The sequence below is a fragment of the Zea mays genome, chromosome 8 (genome assembly GCF_902167145.1).
Source record: "Zea mays cultivar B73 chromosome 8, Zm-B73-REFERENCE-NAM-5.0, whole genome shotgun sequence".
NCBI classification, from domain to species: Eukaryota; Viridiplantae; Streptophyta; class Magnoliopsida; order Poales; family Poaceae; genus Zea; species Zea mays.
Window position 1 is genome coordinate 78062251 of NC_050103.1, and position 17464 is coordinate 78079714.

A 17464-nucleotide genomic window follows, 5' to 3' on the forward strand; every position below is an offset into this window, starting at 1 on the left:
AGTCAAGATTTAACAATTAATAAGGGTTTGTAATTTTAGGCTTTTAATCTGTTTAGTGATATAATGATATCTAGTAAGTGTGTGTACCTTGGAAAATCCTGGTCCAACAATAGGATCCTTGTACCAATAGAACATTCCTCCTTGAATATCCAGGCATAAATTGAGAGAAACAAAAATATATGCACATGGTCTACAGACCTCAGGGCACTTCAGTGTTCTTCCCATGGATTGTATTGCTTTATAGAACTTCTTGTGAACCTGAATTCGGATCAACCTTATGTTGCTTTACTGGATGAATTGAACAATTCAAAAATAGAAATGTTGTAACGCTTTCCATATATCTATTGTTTTAAGTAAAGATTTAGAAACTACTGGATTTTTTTTAAAATATATATATATATATTAAAGACATGAAAGGATGAGAAGAAGTTTGAGCTTGACATCACATATTCAACGTTCTCCCAACACACATACAACACAGGCTCTGCTTCAGTAGAAATAGAGTTCAGTAGTCGTTTAAGCAAACTGACTAACCAACACAGGATCTGCTTCAGTAGAAAAGCAAAGAGCACACGACCCAAACAAATGGTACCATCGAAGCGATGATACAAAACAATGAGCAGCAGCGAGCCTCAACCTGACAATAGCTTCTTGTCAGGGGATTGAAGCGCGACGAAGCCGAGCTTGGGCTTGGAGTACTTCCTGTACACCGCCTTCTGCTTGCTTTCCAGAGCCAGGGTATGGAAGCTGATAAGCCGCCTAGCGCATTCCCTGCGGTTACGGTTAAAAGCATCATCCTCAGCAACCAACAAGTTACTCCTAGCCAAAGAATTGAAAAGTAATCTACATTGTTTTCAGCACACAGGATTGTTGTGAAATACCTGCAGAGATCATCAAGCAGCTCTTACGGCGGCAGCTGCCCCCTCGATGAAGACCGGTTCAGTCCCCCGCCACCCGCCATCGTCATCCACCGGCCAGCGCGCCTTCTAAGCGCCTGTTTGTTTGAGATAAGAGTTTGGTTGTGAGCAGTTAGTTCGGAGAAGTTCGTAGGCAGTCGCGGACGATGATGGAGAGGTTGAGCGCCTTAACGACGCGGTCGGAGAAGTCGGGGACGAGGCAGACGAGCGGGGGCCGCGCGAGGGGCGAGTCCCGACTCCCGAGATCCGAAGAGCAAGCATGAGGGAGAGGGGAGGGTGCCGGGATGGAGATCGCGGGGGTGCGGCTGAGGTCGACGCCACGACAACGGCGAGGGTGCAGGGAGGTAATCGCGATCTGCGGGGGCCGGCTGCGGCTCGTGCGGAGGAGGGGGGGGCAGGAGGCGGCGGGACGATGGGGTGCTCGCACGGTTGGACGATGGGGGCGGGGCGATGCGTGGGGGTGAGAGTGCGCGCATCGGACGCATCAGACGGCTGAGAGACTCTAAAGTGTATTGGACGGTTGAGATCGTCAGAAGGCAGAACAAGCAGAGGCAGCCTACCCCTTAGAGCCTTAATAGGTAGTATAGATTTTAGCTAGGCGTAAGGTGCACGTGGGAATGAGAATGAGATTTACGGGGAGGGGGTAATGAGAATGGCAGAACATGGAATGGCAGCCGGGAATGAGAATTGGCAGAACACGGAATGGCAGCAAGGAATGGGAATGGGCTTTGCGGGGAGGGGGGAATGAGAAAGACAGTGCGGGGAGGGGGAATGAGAATGACAGAACATTGCCATGTTTCCACTTCGATTCCTAGATCAATAAATACAATGCTAGATTGCTAGTGCTATGAAATTATACTAAATCAAGAGAGAGATGAAAACCTCATACTACAACATAATACAATGGATGTAGGTATCACTCATCGCTATGCTCCTCAACAAAAATCAGCTGGTAGCTGCCGCAGTTAGCTTGTACTTAAGGTATGCTCTGATAAAGGGATCTAGCTCTCCATCCATTACGCCAGTGATGTCCGACGTCTCACACCCTGTCCTGACATCCTTGACGAGCTTGTAGGGGTGGAAGACGTAGTTGCGTATCTGCTGCCCCCACTCTGCCTTCACAATGTCTCCACGGATCTGCTTGATTTCTGATGCACGCTGCTCCAGGGCGATCACCAGCAGCTTCGCTTTGAGCCGGCTGAGGGCCTTTATTTTGTTGGCCAGCTGGCTCCTCTCCTCTGCAAAGTTGGACATTAAAAACAAATGCCAGATTTATCTCGTATTACCTGCAGTTACTTTGACTTCTTGATTTCAATTTTCAAAGATATTTCAGACATCCTGGCTACACAAAGTTGTAAATAGCTTTTCTGCAAGAGTGGCAATCCAGCATTGGTAAAAGCTAAGATTTTACCTATCAACTATGGTCACGATTCAGGGGTAGGAAGTTCTGGTACTTTCAGGAGGGCATCAATTAGTTTTTCACATCTTTTGCTTACCACCAATTCATTTACTACTTTTTTTTGCTTTTTTTGTAATCGATTGCCTAAGATCCAATGTACATAGAGAAGACTGAGTATGTGTTGTTCACCACAATGCAAATGCAAACTGGTGTGAAATTATACCTGAGCAGCGAACTGCAATTCCAGTTGGAATATGAACCATGCGAACAGCCGTTTCCACCTTGTTCACGTTCTGGCCTCCTTTACCTCCAGCTCTTGTGAAGCTTATCTCCAGGTCCTCTTCAGGTATGTCCACAGCCATGGATTCCTCTGGTAGAAGAGGCATAACCTCAACACCAGCAAAGCTTGTCTGCATAAAGTAGCACATATAGCAGAAAACTGAAAATTAGAAAGGTACAATATCTTTAACTTAGACAAAATGTTGATAAATTTACAGAATTAGAACAGTGCAATGCAAATATTACCTGCCGAAGCCCTTTAGCATTAAATGGTGATTGACGAACAATCCTGTGTGTCCCTTTCTCGCCAGAGAGATAGCCATAAGCATATCTCCCCTCTAGTTCAACAGTTGCTGATTTTATACCGGCCTGTTCACCAGGTGATTTCTCAACTACTCGTGTCTTATAACGCTGCTTCTCTCCCCATCTTACATACATCCTTAGTAACATGTCAGCCCAATCCTGCATAGATCAAACAATTTTTTTAGTAGGATACAAGCACACAGAGTAAGCAAACAAATGCTTTTAAATGAAAATTTTGGTCATCGACATTCTTTCATGAGGTCAGTACATAACTATATTTTTTCACAACCATGCCAGACAGATCCATATAATTAATAGGTGAGTGCCCGTGCGTTGCAACGGAACCGCTACATTGCAGCCATATACGTGTGTTGCTATGGTTTCTATATATCACATATGTCGATCTTGTTTAAATGGGTGTTGTGGAAAACTGGCAATCATTTTTAAGTAGCAATATACTATATGTTACCATGAAGCACTGGTTTCGTACAACAATAACGAAATGTTATTGTTAAGTAGCAATACCCATAAATTAGCACTAAGATGAACGACAATTGCTCAACTCGGTTTTATCCTGTGAAATAGAATACAACAAAATTACCATTCTAAGCAAACAAAGCTTCAGAGTCCACAATAATATCATCAGTTCACTACTACAGGTGCCATAAGGTAGAAAGCAATAAAGGCTAACACAAAGTTTCAAATCACATGCACTGCATGATAAAAATAAGTTACCGCAAAAACAGATGGTACAAGCATTGTGCCATTGTAGACCTTATATTGGGATAAGAACACAGACTCCTATCTCATCTCATAAGTTAAAGGCTTCATACCGCGAGATAGGAGCAGAGCCCACAAGGGACGCCTTTGCCACTATCTCTTCGGTCACCACCCCTCCGCGGTGGGCGTGAAGACGACATTTGGAAAAGAAATTCAAAACCCGCAATCTGCTCCACAACTAAACACCTAAATAGAAGGGATCTTGTAGCTCCACAATCAGCTAATATGTGCAAGCAGGTTCTTTTGGAAAAGAAATTCAAAACCCAAGAATAACATAGGTTGTTTGCTTAGTACCTCCATCCGGTTTTGACTTTTGTCACAACCAACAAAATGAAGACCATCAATTTCAAGCATGGGAACAAAACAGGGATTGACCTATAATAAATAAATAAATAAATAAAGAAAAGAAACAAGTAATAAGTTCCAAGCATATTATTACAATGCACATAAAAAATAATAACTAATAGGATGTTTATAAACAAAGATTGATGACAAACCCCATATCTATGATGATAACGCTCATCTACATGTGGAGAACTTATGTACCTAAAAGTTCCAATCAATAGTCTACCGGCTGCAGCAGCTTCCCGAGCGAGGTCCGCTCCACCGTGTCAAGACCACAACCATGGATGCACACATTAACTTTCTATGATTCATTCTTCTGCAGACTCGAAACGTTATCAGTTCCAGCAAAACACTGAAAGAAAGATAGATGTAGCTTTGGCCAACGACAACTCTTGAGGCTCTAGGATAAAGTTCAAGCAATCTCATAAGCAGTACTTGAGCAGTATACAACAACACAAATGCCATGCAACGGAGACAAAAATTAGTCTGCATATACATCCTTATGCTAGTGAAAGACTGATTATCACCTCAACATTAGCATAGTTGATGTGAGAAACCAATATTGATCTAAGCAGCAGCAAGCAAGCTAACAAATCTTGATTGTGTTTGATAGAACAAAAACCTTATTACTATTTTTAAATTTGTTTTCATTCAGTAATCACTTAACCAAAGGACGAATAAAGCTTCAGCACAAATTTTCCTCTCTCAATTTTCATTTTTACCAATTTGTAAAAGGTTGCAGGAACCAGCAGTGTAAATTAACAAGCCACTATAAAGGCATACAAAAGAACTAAATATGGTAACAAGTTAAAGTGTGCAATATCGATGGGGAGATAGCTTAATGTTGTGCAGCTTACATCTGAGAACCCGACCACTCTGCAGTTCCAATCTGCAAAAATAGCTTTACATTATACTCTATATTCAGATAGCACATGAAGTAAAAGCACAGGGCCATAAGAAGATGAGAATGTTGGTATTTTCCTATCAGTCAAAGCAAACATCCTATCAAATATTTCCCTACCAAGCAAAGCAAACATCCTATCAAATCTTTCTCTAATAGGCAAATCAAATATCCTACACATTCCTACATTAGGTTTCAATTACAGAAAAATAATTTGGAGCATCAATTGTGTGAAATATAGTTGTGAGCTCGTTTTTCAAATATCATGATTGTCAACTACAACAGAATGGTTTGTCTAGTTCACCTGTTTGTAACTTACATCAAAGTTCTATTTTCTCTACAGTAGAGTTCGACAAAAAGATTAGAAGATCACTATAAGAAAACAGATAACAAGCACATAGAAAAGTTATATGGACTTAACCATAACTGTTTTGTAGTCATGGTTTCCTAATACACCGCATGCATACATATGCCATGACTACACTATTTTTCTAAAACAAAACAATTAACACAGTTTAGCAAATAAAGGAAACTGTACCTTGAAGGTGCTTCGGTTCTTGATCATCGGATCATCACTAACAAAGCTTCGCAATTGACCTACTATTTAAGGATTTATCTTTTGCAGGTCACATATAGATGGAGATTGCCGCACAAGCGGCGTTAAATTATCTATGCACCAGTTAGGAAGTAGCAGTAACAAGCTTATTGACTCCAGTCTAAAATGTAGGGAAAAAGAAACGATTAGCGACTGGTTGAGGGTCAACAACACATCATTGTATCATCATAAATAAAAAAAATGTGGAGCTCACCTGGAGCTTCTTGATAGCTGAGCCATCCTTGTTAAACTATAACTCATTAGCTGCTTTTACTCTTAAGTTCACCTTCCTTTGAAGGCGCACATTCTTCCCTATTGGAGAAGCCATAAGGCCGACCGTAGAAGTGGTGTGTGCGGTTAGACACATAAATTAGTCGATAAAAAACATATATTACCATCGATTTCAATATCTCATAATTGTGGCATTGACTTGACTGCCAAACAATATAGAAACAGATGAATTCAATATAATTGTGGCTTCAAAAAACATCCACTAAAGGTAGCTTTTAAGAGTATGATAAAACCAAATGGTCAAGGCATAATAATAAGTTTATTCAATGGTTATATCTAACAACAATCGAATTCATCTTAAGAGTATGATAAAACCAAATGGTCAAGACATAACAATAATAACTTTTAAGAGTACGCTGCATGTAAAAATCTAGTGATGCAGTGAATATAACTCACTGCAGGCCACATGTCTCACTACAGATGAAGGCAAACAAAAAAGAAAATTACACCAAGAGAATAAATAATCAAGCATACAAAAATAAAAATAAAGAGACATTAGGGTTTAACTCTCTGCATTGTGATTTAAGTCTGTGATACTTTTAAGTGCTGATCTGAATATAATTCTCTGCAATGTGATTTAAGTCTGTTATACTTTTAAGCGCTGATCTGAGTATAACACTAATCAGGAAAAACTTGTTCTAAATATACCACTGGTCTGAGTATACCACTAATCAAGAAAAACTTGTGTGATACTGCTATGAGTTCGAATGAAGAGACGAGAAAATTACCTGGGAGAGCGCCGAGAAGCCATAGATCGAACAGATGCACGTAAACAGCTAGCAAGAAATGGGAAGTAATCAGTAAAAATGCATTTAAGTCATGGAATGAGTCACTTAAAAGATTTAGTGCTACTGCTATGAGTACATCGCAAGAAAAAATTTAGTGCTGATTTGAATATAACTCACTGCAATGTGATTTAAGTCTCAGATTTTTGAACAGGGCTAGAGTAACTATTCTAGTATTAAATATGCTTACTAATTCACAATTGCACGACACAAATATCAGTAGAATATATATAAAAGGTTTACGTTATTGTTTTTCCCCTTTTAAATTCGAGAGCATGTTTAACTCACATGAAAGAATGAAGGTTTATCTGAGTGAAAAAATTACCTAAGAACATAAATATCAGCTGGTTCATCTATATCCAGCCATTCTTCAATATCCAATTCATTGGGTTGACATACGTCTCAATGTTCCATGTTCCTACACAGATCATGTATTATCAAGACTTTGCGGATTAAATGATAGAACATCACTCCAAACTACAAACTACAGAATAATAAGTAGCATGCTTTTACATATTTCAGCTGGCCAACAAGTAGCAGCTGAGTCTGATTGCTGCTACTGGCATGTCACCACCATATCAGGAATTCCGGATTCAGGAGTAAGTGAGTAGCAGGAATGCGAATTCAGTCCAAAGAAATTATGGGAGAAGAAACGATGTTATTAGACCGACTAAATCTGTATGCATGGTGTCTGTACCAGAGCTCTCTAACGTCAACATACTGGGCACGAAGGATCTCTGATTTCTGCCTTCTATGCCTGCATGGTGCAACCTTCATTTGACTCTCTGAGTGGCAAAGTAGACTACATTAGCATACGTACAGGGCGGCACGTAGGCCAATGAACGACGACCACAATCTAAAAGACACTCCATCCCGTGAGGGAGTTATTATACCAGTCAGGGAGGATACCGCATTACCATTGCTATCAAATGATCAACTACCTTTAACTCTACTATAGTCAGGTGCCCGTATATTGTTACTTCACATCATGCTTGTTAAGACGCATAATTGCATCCATGTTTGCTAGTAGAAACTTCTCCATTTTGAAGTATAGTGAATGGTAGTTGCAATTCTTTAGTATTCGTCAAAATAAATATGCCATGAATTTTTAGATCGAGGGGTTTGTAGACTCACTCATCTTGGTCAATACCAGAGCCATTCATTGCTGGTGTGTGTCACTCTTGGATTGCGCCGACCCATAGATGAAGAAATCTGAGAGTGATATTTTCCTGTGGCGGGAGGCGAGGAACCGGCCACCGTTCCGAGAGGAGGTGACCTTGTTGCTGCGGCTGTCATGGCGTGCTGACGATGAGTAGTGGCACAGGTCCGTCTACGAGGTGGAGCACGTCATGTTATCCTGGAAGGAACATGGCGACATTTGGATTGCAACGACGGGTCGCTCACGAATTTGCAAAGCGATAGGATGGCAGGTCGAGCAATAAGTTGAATATAACTCACTGCATTGTGATTTAAGTCTCAGGTTTTTGAACAGGGCTAGAGTAACTATTCTAGTATTAAATATGCTTACTAATTCATAATTGCACGACTTAAGCATGAGTGTGGACGCCTACGTTAGGGTCTTAAGGAGTAGTAAAGACTTACCTCGACAAAGACAAATTATAATTGTGAGCAGTAGCTCCCCGGATGATAGGCGCACAACACCTGCATGAGGTTTCAGGACTGTACCTGATAGAAATGTATAACGCTGCTATCTAGAGCAGGTGCTAACCTGATAGGGAGTGAGCTGGACAGGAAACTGAAGTTTGTTGAAGCCGGTCACTACTGAGTAATGATGACAAGTATATCATCTCGAAGAATAACAAGGACCAACATGTTTGCCACTACTGAAGCTAGCATATCCTCTGGTCCACTTCAAAGTACCGATGGCTCGCCTTTTCTGCTGAATTATTGCTGCCCGAAGACCCCTGCTTCTTTTTATAGCAATAGCAAAGCAGGGGGGAGGCATGACAACACAAACTTCAGAAAACCCTATCTAAACAGAGCAATGGAGAGAGTACCTGGGGTGGAAGAGCAGAAGTCAGCAGACCAAGTTAACCAAGCTGGTCTAGCTGATGAGAGTACCACAGTACCGTGGCTGAAGTTGGGTCTTGATGCGCCAAAAAGTGAAGAAGTCAAGCCTCAAGAGGTGAAACCAGTGGGCACTCCACATAGGACTTTCTCCTGCAACTACTGCATGAGAAAGTTTTTCAGTTCGCAGGCTCTCGGTGGGCACCAGAATGCGCACAAGAGGGGAGGTGTGCAGCAAGAAAGACATACAGACTTCAGATGATGATGGGCCTTCCTCCATCCGCTTCCTTTCTCCATCCTTCGAGAGTGAACTCGCACTCCACGATTCTGAAGGGTCATGGTGAAAGAGCTGCGGTTCCCGTAGCAAGATTCGACGGAGGCCGAATGAGTGGCTGGATGCCTTTTGCAGTTGAAGAACCTGGAGGGTTAGTATGGCCAGGAAGCTTCACAGCAAGTTCAGATGAGTCCAAGAAGCAAATGGAGAAAAATCTTGACCTAACCCTACGTTTGTAAATTAAACTGTAATAAGAAGTAGGTCATCATATGTAAGCATTTTATGATTCGACCAGACGAGGGAAGGCCTGCAGGAGAACCACTCGGGGCTCGACCGGCGGTCACTCGCGGTCTCGCGCAGTCGGCCGTAATTTCACAGCAAAAAAACACAACGGAAGCCAACAAATTTCCCTGCCTCCGCAGCATTTGAGATTGAGAAAAGCCCTAGGTGGACATTTTGTCAATCAGACTGAAGAACCCTAATTATGTGGCTGCTCTACTGCGGGGCACGAGGAGCAGAGGGGAACCCAGGGAGGTGGAGGCGCCCGCGGGTGTGTGGATGAGGATCTGTCGTCGCGGTTGGGGAAGGTCCTGCGTTGCGCGAGCGTGGGCGAGGAGCAGAGCGCATCGAGCGGCACCACACCGCACCCAACCTCATCCCTGTCACCGTCGGTTGCGCTAGGAGGAGTGGGAGATGAGGAGGTGAGAGGAGGCGGCAACCATGTCACGGTGGAGGCTGGTCGGGGAGGCGAGGACGCGTGGTTGTGGGCGGCTGGGGAGGTGGAGCAGAGGCGGAGGGAGAGGCGGTGAGGGCGCCGAGCGCAGAGACGCCTACGTTAGGGAAGGAGTTGGAGCGGGAGGGGAGTGGAGGAGGTGGTGGAAGTGGTCGCGACGCGCACGGCCCGCAAGCAGAGGCGACGGACGAACGGTGATGATTTGACGCATATAGATGGACGGTGTAGATTGGCTGAAGGCAGAACAGGGGAGGCAGCCTACCCCTTAGAGCCTTAATAGGTAGTATATATATATATATATATATATATATATATATATATATATATATATATATATATATATATATATATATATATATGCAAATGACATGAACCACACCAGCCACCTCCCTCCTCTGTCTCTCTACGTACCATACCAACAACACGACCCATCTATCTTCTCCATCTCTACATTCAATGGCAACTAGACCTGTACTCTTCATCCAAGTCCGAACCCCGCCTTTTCTCCACAGTGAACCAATCTATCAATGGGTTTGATGTGTTGCTATACGGGAATATATGTACATGTAATGAGAAAACCAGCCAGCCGTGTTTACCTATTCCCTGAACACCACCACAGGGAGCCTTTCTTCAGGAGTTGAAGTCATCACTTTGGAAAGCGAGGCATGAGAATTGCTTAAGCTTGGATCAAATGGTTCTAGAGATGTTGCGGTAGGAGGAGCCTAAGTGACGCGATGGGAAGGGGGAAATGCTGTGATACTATAGAGGGACAGATTTGTTGGTGAAATGTTGGCATGTGGTGACACTAACAGGGCCAGCGAACTGAGTGCCGGACCTCAAGAGCTGGAGACAGCATAGTGCCTCACGGAATAGCGCAAGACCTGCAAGCTAGGGCAGACCATCTCCTTCACTCTCGTGCCGTCCTTGTAAATCTTGAAGCTTGGGACTACTCGCACGTTCTCCGCGCTTGCTACCAGAGGGCGCTCGTCAACGTTTACCTGCAGGGTCGGATACAGACGACTGATTATAAATCTGGAAACTGATAGCAGGTGAAATTAGTTTCAGCAAAAAAATGATTGTGAGATACGTCATGTGCAATATACCTTCAGGAAATTCAATGCAGGGCACTCGGAGCAAAGGGAGTCCACAGACGGGGTAATTTGTGCACATTGCTTGTTCATTGTAGCCATGAAGTAAAGAACGGATACACCTGGGGAAAAAATGCCACACAAACAACATTCACTCCATTTACTGAACTGAACATGTACTATGCATATCAAACAACATTGATATATTTGCATGTGGACATACCTGGTTAACTGTCCACTTCTTAGCACAACAAGAACCAAGAAGGAGGTGAAATGCCTACAACAGGCTAGGTGCATGTAGAGGAGAAACTCACCAGGTGAACGGATAACATCTTGGAGTTGCTCTAAGCTGATAATTTCTTCAACTACCCCTCCAAACTTCATATTAGATACCACCTCTCCACGGGCTGTCTTTAATGCAACTTGGGCATGGAACAAGGACTCTGCAACCTCAGTGTCACCAGGAAGATCCTTGCGAAGCACCTCGTAGTCCCGCACACAGTCCGCCCAGCGCTCAAGCTGATACAATGTTAGCTGAAGGTGTCAATAACAAAACCGGTGCATAATCGTGGACGTGACGACGCACGTAAGGAATCCTTACCTTTGCATATGACGCCGCACGCCTTAGCAGAGCCTTTGTGTAGTTAGGCTGGACTCTTAGGGCCTCGCTGCAGTCCTCAACAGCTTTTGCCCACCGACCCAGCTTTGACCAGCAAGCTGCCCGGTTGCAGTATAGCACTGGATTAGAAGGCTCATATTTCAGCCCTTCACCATAGGCTAGCGACGCCTCAGCAAACTTGCCTGCCTTAAAAAGGTCATTCCCCCGGGCTCGAGCCAATGCGACTAATCTCACGTTGTTTAGGATCACTTCAACCTCTGAGCTCACGCCATCAATAAGCTTAGCCTTCTCAGCCAGTGCGACAGCTGAATCGAACCTGCAGAAACAGGTCTCAATCATTGTGTCACTAGAACCAAGGAAAGAAGGCGACAAAGCACGATTCCCAAGGCTCGGTATTCGTACCTTCCAAATGTCACGTTGACCTTGGCTTGGACGATATGGACATAAGAGTCAGCTGACATGCCTGAGACTCTGGTTGGCGTCGAAGGCAACGACGCGTCATCCAGTTTCAACAAGCTTGTAATAGTCAAATCAGCTTCCTCTAATTTGTGCAACCAAAGCAACGCTTCTGACCTCAAGGCAAGAAGCTGCAGCGCGAAGTCCGGTTCCAATTTGAATGACTCAGGTCACCAGGAAAATGCATCATCTTCTCAAACGAAAAAACTGTAATGAAGGGTTACCAATCGAGAGGAGTCCGCTCCAACAGCGATGGCTGCGTCGGCTTCCCTGAGTGCACTCTTCCAGTCTCCAATTTTCCTTGCATCCATGCATCTGCCTTGATGGATCTCTACCTCATGCAGCTTCTGCCACTCAGCCGGATCAGACTGGTTTGCACTTCCAGCCAGTGTGAAGTGCGTCTTTGCCTTCTCAACCATCCCAAGCCTGCAATATGGTCAGTCCGTCAGTCAATGTGCAACCGAGAAAAACTTCCATTTTCGATTGTGCAGTCGTAAACATCAACACCGCCAGGACCGCTGTTCATCGAGTACACAATTATCCCCCGTCGTGGTCAAAGCACAATCGATCATGCAGGAAAGCAGTCCCTATCAGCTGCATTGTGTGATGTTAAGTCCACATTAACCCACTGCAACATACTACTAACTATAAAGACGCAAACTTTCTCATGCATGTTCCTCATGTAATCACAGGAACAGAGCTTTTACTTCCAAGACAAGAAAACAAACGGTAATGATCAGCAACGTAATCTGGTAAACATGGCGCAAGGAACTGAATGAAAAGGAGCAGCATATTGGATTTGCACGCAAGCAAGGCGGATACAAGGATGCGAGGTCCTGTGGGCGCAATTCCATTCGATTCAATTTCCGGTGCAGAAGAGCAGGAGAACAGGCTTACAGGCACCGCAGACAAGACAAGCGAAGGAGAAAATCTCACCTGAGGCATAAGCCGGCGAGGCGGCCGTGCGCGCGGCCGCTGGCCGGATCGAGGCGGACGGCCTCCTCACACTCGCGGAACGCTTCTGCTAGGCGCCCGAGCCCGATGAGCGCGGCGGCGCGGTTGCCGCGGCACGCGGCGCTGTCGGGGCACAGCGCCACGGCACGGTCGTAGTGGCGCAGCGCGTCGGCGTGGCGGCCCTTCTTGTACCACTCGTTCCCCGCGCGAGTAATCTCCTGCAGGCCACCGCTGGTGGCCGGCGGCGCTGGCGCAGGGCAGCTCGCCGGGGACCTCGACCTCGAGGAATTGCTGCCGTGGCCGTGGAGCAGCGGGGCCGCGTCACCGCTGGTCCTCGCGGGAGTCGCTCCCCCGCCGCGGCGCATGATGCTGCCGTGGCCGTAGTGGCCGGTACCGGATCCGAGCACGGCCGGGCGAGCGCGCGGCGGCTGCGTGGCTGCTGCCGCCGCCGCCGCCCCGGCGACGCGGCAGATGTTGCCGGTGGGGAGCGCATTGGTGAGCGGCGAGCTGGCGGTGGTGCTGCTGCTGGCACCGGAGAAAATGAGCGGGCCAGATCCGGCGCGACGGTGGCCAGGCGGGTTGGTGCTCTCCTGCGCCAGCTCGCCCGAGTGGTTCCCCCGGCCTCCCCTCCCCGCGGCCGCATTACCGGGCGCCGGCGACTTGGCGGAGCCGGACGAGGAGGACGAGGTGGAGGGCGTCGCTGCCGGGCGCAGGCGCAGCGGCGAGACCGGCGAGCCAAGATCCGCGAAGACGTCGGCTTTCCGGTCCGGCTTGTCCCTGGCGCCGCCGCCGGCGTCGTGCAGCGTGAGGTCGGCCTCTGCCATCACCGGAGGTCGCGTGGGTGGGTGACGGGCTGACGGCAGCCGACGCGAGCGGCGGCGGCGGGGGCAGTCCCCTCGCCGACAACGCGCTGGCAGAGGCAGGCATACAAGGGAGGGAAGTACACTGCTGGTGAAGGAGTGCGTGTACGTATGTATGTGCGTGCGGTGGTGGGGTCTGCTTTGCTGTTCCTGTGCAGCTGTCCTCTCTTCTCTCACCAACTAAACCAACTATAGATGCTAAGGGGGTGTTTGGGAACAAAGTTTTTCTGCAGTTTTGGAAGAATACTGCAGTATTCTTAAATACTGCAGTATTATATACATAATGGTGTTTGGCAAGCTGGGTAAAATCTCTGTTTTCAAAACTGAAGTATTGCAAATACTATAGTTGTTTTAAGGCATTCTAAACTTAGCTCTGGACCTCAGTTTTCAAAACTGCGGTATTATAAACTACGGTATTGTCATAACTAAAGTATAGTATAGTATTTCAAAAACTGTGGTTTTCAAAAACTTTGTTCCCAAACAGGGCCTAAAGTGTAAATATCATCAGTTATTTTAACCATAACAAAAAATAACTTTATAGGATCACCTATATATACATTGGTGGTTATAGATCACTCGTTGGGTCACTCATATATACAAAGATTAAACATCTATCAAAATGGTATATTATACAAATATCAATTATATCTATCTAAATATCATTACAAAAATTCTAGCATCATTTAACTATTCATTCAACAACACCAAAGATAATTGGATAAAGTAGCAACACTAGGATAGTACTACATAGCACATTACATGTTATGTTACATGATCATCAAATAATCGTTAAGCCATTTATGACGCTATAGCCCAAAATGTTGTTAAATAGTAAAAAAGATGGGTGACTGAAACCAAATTTCACGATTTTGGGCTAAATTTATACTGGGTATTTTATACCCACAAATTAACAGGCAATCAGGCATGGTTGAGGGCATAACGTTCTAATACTCGTTTACCCATTGGGTGGAAGATTTTTGCCTAATAAAAGATCCACAGATAGAATATTTAGTCCATATACATACCCTAATGGAATAAAAACCTATTGGGTATCAGGCTGCGGGTATCCATTGCCATCTCTATCTCTAACCCTGCTAGTGTAGTAGTGTGGTAGTAGTCGAAACAGGAAAAAGTGAGAGGGAAGGGACTGGGGAGTGGTAAAAGGATAAGGTCATAAGGGCCTCTTTGACACGGCACGTAACAAACGGTAAAAAAAACAGTTTTTCGTCGAGAGCCTTTTAAAGAGCTGGAGTTGTTTTTTTGTTGACAGCTAGAGCATTGAAAATGTGGTCTCTATCGGTCCCTTCTACATTTTCCTCATACATTATTCTAAAGAAACACAGGAGAAGTTGTTTTGCGAAACAAATTGCAAAACGGCTTCGACTCCTTCAGAGAAGCCAAATAGTCATAGGAGATAGAGCCGAAACTATTTTCAGAGAAGTCGGAGTCTCGCCAAAGGAGGCCTAACACCGAGTCCAGTAGCTACCACCTGTGAATGTGGAAAGCAGGCCATATCCGTATTGGAAGTCAACACGGATATGTGATGCTAGTTCCACCCGTGTTGGACTGTTCGTAAACCTCCGTTACACGAGGAGGAGAGAGAATGCCTAGGTTTGTGAGTTGTATACCGCAATCACGTTTTTTCGCATTCTCTGCCGCTACTTGTTGGAGTGTTCTACAGTATACTGAGGTCACCTTTTTTTACGCATCCGTTATGCCTTTTCGGTAGCTGCTCGACTCAGTCTAATAACATATCCGATATATATATATATATATATATATATATATATATATATATATATATATATATATATATATATAAAAGTTTGGTTCATATGGTGTGCACATTAAATCATCATCATTTATTTTAGATTTAACATCTCTGGTTGCTCCTCCTTATATTTTGCAAATAACTTTTTCCGCCACTGCACTTCACCACTTTAGATGGTGATATTTGCAAAATATCGTTTTTAGGAGGTTGAATTGGTGAAGATATAACCTCACCATTCTTAGAATGTAGTGTCTACATTCTACTACTAGACTTTGTTGTATGTATGCAGCTGGCAACCAAACCGTAGCTGTTGTATCTGTTCCTTGAATCTTTTGCATTTGCTACTCGTTAACGTAACCAAACCAAACATGTGCTCTGTGTGGCCTGGCATGGCTATCAAGATGCAGCCAGCACTGCATCCATGGACGCGACGCGAGCTAGGCAGGATCCAATACTTAGATCTTGCAGCTCCAGGCTCCAGCTCACAGAGACTGGCAGTGGGCAGTGGGACCACCGCGTGCCGTTGCCGGAGGAAGGAACACCAAGCCAAAGGCGATGGGCCTGCACTGTTTGTCGTCCTTCCTACAACTGATGAGAGTCACCAACCAAACCAAGGAGAAGGAGATGCCGAGCGAGCGTGGGACTGGAATTCGTGCTTGCCAAGCAAGCAACAGGCCTGGGCTGGCCAGAGCGTGCTTGAGTTGAGCTCCACGATCTGGGCCTGCATCTCCACGACCGTCTCCTGAGCTGCTGCCTCACTCAGCTTCGCGGGAGAGCCCGGGCAGTTCGAGTGCTGCTGGAACGCTGCTGCTCCGTGAGGAAGGGTCTTCTTCGAGCCGGTCGGGCACTCGGGCGACGGTGACCACATGATACCACTGTTCTCTTTGCTCGGTTCTGGTGATGGTGGTATCTTCACGAGAAGATTAGATGATGCTTCAGTTGATTTAGGTATGGGACTCGAAGGTGCTTGCTTCATCTCCACTCCACCATCTGCATGCCGAAGCCATCCCTTCACCCCAGTGGCGAATCTGCACTTCTGCAGTGACTCTACTTCAAGGTACTTAAATCCCTGTTGTTCAAAAATTCTTCGATAGGCACACAGTGGTTTTGTACATTACTATAACTCTCAATTTAAAAATTCTGCAGTTGATTTAGATATAGGACTTGAAGGTTCTGATGAGCAGGGGTATAGGCAACAGAAAATCACCTGACAATGGCAGCTAGTTTGTTTGGTCACTAAAACTGTAGAGGTTGGAGTGCAGCTCACATACCCCAGGCCTCCTTTTGGCTGCAATTTCGCGCAGTCAGCACTCCACAGCGAAGCAGTTTAAGGAACATGGAAAGATGATACGGCAACGACTGCTATGCAAGCAGTCCTTCTATGCAAGCGTGCAATCAAATCATCTGATCCATTAGATTATGATCCAACCACAGACACAACTATAGTTTGTTAGAGGTTTTTTTATAAAGATTATTAAGCTGATGGTGAAAGGGTTAAATATGACCAACGGTTCGATTACGATCTAATGAATCAGATTATTTGTTTGCACACCTGTACAGAACGACTGCTTGCATAGCAGTCGTTGCCAGATGATACGGGTTACACTCCAAATGGATAAATAAACCCAGACCTTTGGCACAAGGGTCTTGCTGCTTGGTCACAAACAGCTGCTTCAATGTGCACCGAGTCTGACTGAAAGCGTGCTAAGCAAGATGCCGGTCAGGCAGGCTCCAGTCGCCCGGAAGACGCCGCCTCCACCTGCGCGCCTCCCTGGTCCCTCCCCACGGCCGGAAGGTTCCCCTTTCCCGCGGCCGCTCGCCTCCCGCCGCGTCGACCGTACGCTTCGGAGGCTACGGACCTGCCGCAACGTCCGCAGTGGCCACTGGCCGCGCCGCCGCCTGGCGTGAAGTGTGCGAGGCGAGCGGAGTGAGGGTCGCGGGATTCGGATTTCAGATCGGTCACGTGAGACGTGAGACGTGAGAGCGGAGTGAAGGCTGCCCGTTGCAGCCTGTAGAACTAGCCCTAAAAAGACTAGTTTGGGATTTCAGTTTACATTTTGGCTTCATTTATTTATCCAGAACAATT

At 45.6% G+C, this 17464-nt stretch overlaps 2 protein-coding genes, 1 long non-coding RNA gene and 1 pseudogene across 7 annotated transcripts; 2 read left to right on the plus strand and 2 right to left on the minus strand.

Annotated features, from left to right (window-relative positions):
* Nucleotides 1–1689: 1689 nt before the first annotated feature.
* On the minus strand, nucleotides 1690–8721 carry LOC103635412 (peptide chain release factor PrfB1, chloroplastic). 3 transcript variants are annotated; one of them, XM_020542465.3, is made up of 12 exons: nucleotides 8614–8721; nucleotides 7730–8526; nucleotides 6921–7013; nucleotides 6539–6586; nucleotides 5734–5831; nucleotides 5463–5640; nucleotides 4881–4912; nucleotides 3973–4053; nucleotides 3732–3864; nucleotides 2842–3057; nucleotides 2540–2726; nucleotides 1690–2155 (listed from the first exon to the last, which is right to left on the minus strand). In XM_020542465.3, the coding sequence occupies exons 6-12, from the start codon at nucleotides 5487–5489 to the stop codon at nucleotides 1863–1865; spliced, it is 969 nt and encodes a 322-aa protein (XP_020398054.1). In that variant the 5' UTR covers nucleotides 5490–5640; nucleotides 5734–5831; nucleotides 6539–6586; nucleotides 6921–7013; nucleotides 7730–8526; nucleotides 8614–8721; the 3' UTR covers nucleotides 1690–1862. The 3 variants fall into 3 exon arrangements, with proteins under 3 accessions (XP_020398054.1, XP_035817613.1, XP_035817614.1); XM_035961720.1 differs by having other exon boundaries at nucleotides 3732–3879; XM_035961721.1 differs by lacking the exons at nucleotides 7730–8526; nucleotides 8614–8721 and adding an exon at nucleotides 7109–7723 and having other exon boundaries at nucleotides 3732–3879.
* LOC103635413 (zinc finger protein 4-like) lies at nucleotides 8467–9171 on the plus strand (annotated as a pseudogene).
* An 828-nt stretch (nucleotides 9172–9999) lies between these two features.
* LOC100193843 (uncharacterized) lies at nucleotides 10000–13823 on the minus strand. Of its 3 annotated transcripts, none has more exons than XM_008656179.4 (7): nucleotides 12730–13823; nucleotides 12018–12219; nucleotides 11740–11924; nucleotides 11320–11653; nucleotides 11033–11237; nucleotides 10734–10840; nucleotides 10000–10628 (listed from the first exon to the last, which is right to left on the minus strand). In XM_008656179.4, exons 1-7 carry the CDS (start codon nucleotides 13569–13571, stop codon nucleotides 10467–10469), a joined length of 2037 nt encoding a protein of 678 aa, XP_008654401.1. In that variant the 5' UTR covers nucleotides 13572–13823; the 3' UTR covers nucleotides 10000–10466. The 3 variants fall into 3 exon arrangements, with proteins under 3 accessions (XP_008654401.1, XP_023156495.1, NP_001333704.1); XM_023300727.2 differs by having other exon boundaries at nucleotides 10942–11237; NM_001346775.1 differs by having other exon boundaries at nucleotides 10305–10628; nucleotides 10734–11237; nucleotides 12730–13691.
* A 1697-nt stretch (nucleotides 13824–15520) lies between these two features.
* LOC103635414 (uncharacterized) lies at nucleotides 15521–17434 on the plus strand. The gene is made up of 2 exons (XR_557366.4): nucleotides 15521–16435; nucleotides 16525–17434. It is a non-coding gene; the product is annotated as an uncharacterized lncRNA (long non-coding RNA).
* The last annotated feature ends 30 nt before the right edge of the window (nucleotides 17435–17464 follow it).

Bases quoted from the DNA above. Each gene is read 5' to 3' on its own strand.
- LOC100193843 (NM_001346775.1), bottom strand. From the start codon at position 13,571: ATGGCAGAGGCCGACCTCACGCTGCACGACGCCGGCGGCGGCGCCAGG. The intron at 12,220-12,729 runs GTGAGATTTTCT...ACCATATTGCAG, and splicing joins CTCGCCGGCTTATGCCTCAG to GCTTGGGATGGTTGAGAAGG. The intron at 10,629-10,733 runs GTATATTGCACA...CCGACCCTGCAG, and splicing joins CTGCATTGAATTTCCTGAAG to GTAAACGTTGACGAGCGCCC.
- LOC103635412 (XM_035961720.1), bottom strand. From the start codon at position 5,489: ATGATCAAGAACCGAAGCACCTTCAAG. The intron at 4,913-5,462 runs GTACAGTTTCCT...CTATTTTTGCAG, and splicing joins AGAACCGAAGCACCTTCAAG to ATTGGAACTGCAGAGTGGTC. The intron at 4,054-4,880 runs GTAAGCTGCACA...TATTTATTATAG, and splicing joins GAGTGGTCGGGTTCTCAGAT to GTCAATCCCTGTTTTGTTCC.